This window comes from Zingiber officinale, chromosome 9A (assembly GCF_018446385.1).
Source record: "Zingiber officinale cultivar Zhangliang chromosome 9A, Zo_v1.1, whole genome shotgun sequence".
NCBI classification, from domain to species: Eukaryota; Viridiplantae; Streptophyta; class Magnoliopsida; order Zingiberales; family Zingiberaceae; genus Zingiber; species Zingiber officinale.
Window position 1 is genome coordinate 27,173,741 of NC_056002.1, and position 4,234 is coordinate 27,177,974.

Consider the following 4,234-nt stretch of genomic DNA (forward strand, 5'->3'; position numbering starts at 1 on the left):
CCATCCATCTTCTCTGACGCAGATTCAGTTCCTTCTGGGTAAACAAATACTTGAGGCTCTTATGATCTGTGTAAATCTCGAAGGTGATCCCATATAAATGATGTCGCCAAATTTTCAGTGTGAAGATGATAGCTGCCAACTCCAAATCATGGACCGGATAATTCCTCTCATGATCTTTCAGCTGACGTGAGGCATATGACACCACTCACTCATGCTGCATAAGTACGGCGCCCAGTCCTTGATATGATGCATCTGTGAAAAGTACAAATCCATCCATGCCAGAAGGAAGTACTAACACGGGTGCAGTAACGAGTCTCCGTTTGAGCTCCTGAAAGCTCTACTCACAAGATTCTGTCCAGCTAAACTTTTCCCCCTTTCGGGTCAATCGTGTCAAAGACAAGGCTATGCTGAAAAACCCTCAACAAATCTCCGATAATACCCAGCTAGACCCAAAAAGCTACGTATCTCCTGTACCGTCTTCAGCTGCTCCCAGCTAGTGATTGCCTCAATCTTCTGTGGGTCGACTGATATACCCCTGCTGGAAACGACGTGTCCAAGAAAACCCACCGAAGGTAGCCAGAATGCACATTTACTAAACTTCGCATAGAGGTGTTCTCGCCGTAGCGTCTCCAAAACTATGCGAAGATGTCGCCTGTGTTCCTCCTCAGATCGGGAATATATCAGAATATTGTCGATGAACACAATGACGAACTGATCTAAGTACTCAAGGAATACTCTATTCATCAGATCCATGAACACTGCTGGGGCATTGGTAAGCCCAAATGGCATTACCAAGCACTCGTAATGACCATAACGAGTGCAAAATGCTGTCTTCGGAATATCTGCATCTCCAACCCTGAGCTGATGATAGCCTGAGCGCAAATCAATCTTTGAATATACACAGGTGTTCTTCAGCTGATCAAATAAATCCTCTATACGTGGCAATGGATATTTGTTCTTGACAGTCACCGCATTCAGCTGTCGGTAATCAATACATAATCTCAGTGATCTGTCTTTCTTCTTAACGAAGAGTACTGGTGCTCCCCACGGAGAAACACTGGGACGGATAAATCCTTTGTCCAACAGCTCCTGCAACTGAACCTTCAGCTCCTCTAACTCCTTTGGTGCCATGCGATAGGGGGTCTTGGATACCGGTGCGGTTCCCGGAACCAACTCAATAGTAAACTCGACTTGCCGGTTAGGAGGCAAACCGGGGAGTTCGTCAGGGAACACATCTGGAAATTCTCGGACGATAGAAACATCCGAGAGCTGTGGTAATGCATCCGAACTAGCTTTAACCATGGACAGCAAATATCCCTGACAACCCTGTGACAACAATCTCCTCGCTTGCATTGCTGATATGACTGCTATCCCATCACTTCTGGTTCCAAAGAATACCCAGGATGGTAGACCAGGTGGTCGGAAAGTGACTACTCTAGCTCCGCAATCGACTGTGGCATGGTTCATGGCCAACCAATCCATGCCTAATATAATATCAAATTCTACCATCTCTAATACCTGCAGATCCACTATAAGGGTCTGACCATTGAAATCTAAAGGACATCCTTTGACTTCCAGACCAATACTTAGTACCTCGCCAGATGGTAGAGATACCGTCAACCCATGAGTCCGACGAGTAGGCAGCCTCCCGATTTTACCAAGAAATAGCCTAGATGTGAAAGAATGGGAACTACCAGTATCTACCAATAAATCTACAGTAAAGGTATAAACTGAAATAGTACCTCGGAAAACCGATCCTTCAGCTCGTTGTGCCTCCTCCCGTGTGATAGCATAAACGCAACCCACCTCTGAGTTCGGCTGTGGCATCCCTGGCGTGGTCTGCGCTGGAATCGGAGGGGCCGGGACCGACTGCTGGTACTGAGACTGAGGCTGCTGCTGGCATGCTGGGTAGGATTGAGGTGGATAAACATCTTGTTGTACTGGAAATGCCTGATGAGAAGAAACTGTGGTAGAATGCTGTGTAGTCACTGGTTCCTGACTCTGCACATGGTATATCTGGCCCTGAGAAGGCGGTGGTCGCTGCTGACGTGGGCCACTCTGAGTCTTCTGATATCTTCTCTGTGGTCGTGATTGTGTGGGTTGTTCCCCCTGAGATGTGACTTTAGGAGCCTCCAACTGTGCTTTTAGGGTACAATTCCGACTCTCATGGCCTGGAAGTTTACAGTAGAAACATATAGCATGATCCAACGGACAGTTGCTCCTGGTGTGACTCTTGGAACCACACTGAAAACATGTGATTCCCCCAAAGTCCTTCCGGTCACCACGAGAAGGTCGAGAACCTCCATCCGTTGTTCGCCCTGTCTTCTGAGGCCAAGAAGATCCTCCGGACGGAGCCCGAGAACCCTGACTCCTATTTCCTCTCTTCTGAGACAGCTGTTTTTCATTACCTTTCTCTAGAGCAACCTGCTGCTGCGTCATCTCGATATACAGTGCCCGGTCCAAAACTTCTCGGTAGGAGCTACCCGGAAAACCTGACATCCGGATCCGAATGTATGCAGCAAGGCCCTGAGTAAACTGATGCATCCGGTCGTAATCCTGTGCCACTAGCTGAGGACAAAATTTCGCCAACCTACTGAACTCTGCATTGTACTCCAAAATTGAACGATCGCCCTGCTTAAGATTCAGAAACTCCTGGCGGCGAGCAAGACAAAAAGTAGTAGGAAAGTACTGTCTCTCGAAGGCATCACGAAACATCATCCATGTGATGTGTTACTCCCCGAAGATCGTCTTCTGCATATCCCACCATGTGACCGCCTGATCTCGGAGGTGATACGCAGCCAATTCCACCTTCTCTTCATCTGTATAGCTCATGTACCCGAAAGTGCTTTCTAAATTCCTCAACCAACTACGAGCAGCCCAAGGGTCAGCTCCGTCCGAGAATAAAGTAACTCTATCCTTGACGGACCTCGCCAGCAATGGTATACGAGCTCTATCCCGCATCCAATCTATAGTAGCAGGTGCAGGTACCCCTGATGGTATCACAGAAGGAATCCCCTGTGTCTGAAATCCCTGATCTCTCACAGGTGGTACTACCGAAGGGATCTCCTGAGGCTGACGTCCCTGATCTCTATGAGGAGTCTGATGGGCCTGTCCTCGACTAACCGTCTCAACATCAGTTGGATCCCTAGAAGAATCTGCCTCCTGAGTCACTAGTTCTGGTTCCTCAGCCTCAATGGGTTGTTTCCGTGGCCGTCCCGGACCACGACGAGAACCGGCTCCGACCGACCTCGTCTCATACCTGATAGCAACAATCAATAAGTACTACCAACAATTTATAACTATACTTATAAAACTTACAGCCTATAACTTGGAGGTGTTCCGCCACTGCCTGGTCCCAAATCCCAAAAAAAATCACTTCGAGGAATTAAATCGCGAAAAATCCAAAACGTACGATTTAGGCATCGTAAACCTGTGGCTCTGATACCAATAAATTGTCACGCCCCGAGAGTAAGGTTGTCCAACGAAAATCGGACAGCACCTCCCATATAGAAGTGACATATAAACCAATACATAGCCAACAGATATAACCATGCAAAATATAGCCAACACAGCTAGAATTAACCACAACCACGCAGATAATAAATAGCCCACTCGGCTGGTAAATCAAAAATAACGGAAGACGAAATAACAAGTACCAAAATACTAAAAGAACTCACCGCGGGCCAGCCCGGCTTGACTCCTCAACAAAACAAAACAAATCACAGAATAACATCAAGTCCCAAGAAGGGTTATTACAATACCAAATTCAAAAGTTCAACTCACAACTAGAAATCTAAACAAAATCGGAAATCCGTCCTCGGAAGCGACGTGGGATGGCAGTCGGGATCCCTCCAAGTGTGCTAGCATCACTATCGGCTACCTGGTGAAATTACCAATGTACGAGGTGGTGAGTATAAAACTCAGCGAGTAGAGAATAGATAGTGCATGAGTAACATAAATAGCCAAGAGTACAACAGGATACAGTCTCGAGAAGATAAATAGCAGATACTACTGTGTAAACAAAGTATATATATATATCCATACCTGATACCATATCCTAAGCTAGTAGTATAAGGTCTGAGGTAACATAAATTGTTACAGTACTGCTCATAACTACTAAGATCACAGATAAGGTATACAGTCATAGTAATCAGTGTCTAAGCATATAAACAGGTATATGATAGCAGAAACTGAACAAGCATATAACAGCATAATCAGAAATAACAGAGAAATA

General features: G+C 46.2%; 1 protein-coding gene across 1 annotated transcript; it reads right to left on the reverse strand.

The window, feature by feature from the left end:
• Positions 1–402: 402 nt before the first annotated feature.
• Positions 403–2,718, reverse strand: LOC122019105. The gene has a single exon (XM_042576613.1). It carries the CDS (start codon positions 2,716–2,718, stop codon positions 403–405), a length of 2,316 nt encoding a protein of 771 aa, XP_042432547.1.
• Positions 2,719–4,234: the final 1,516 nt, after the last annotated feature.

Coding starts and splice junctions, on each gene's coding strand:
- LOC122019105 (XM_042576613.1), bottom strand. CDS start 2,718: ATGATGTTTCGTGATGCCTTCGAGAGACAGTACTTTCCTACTACTTTT.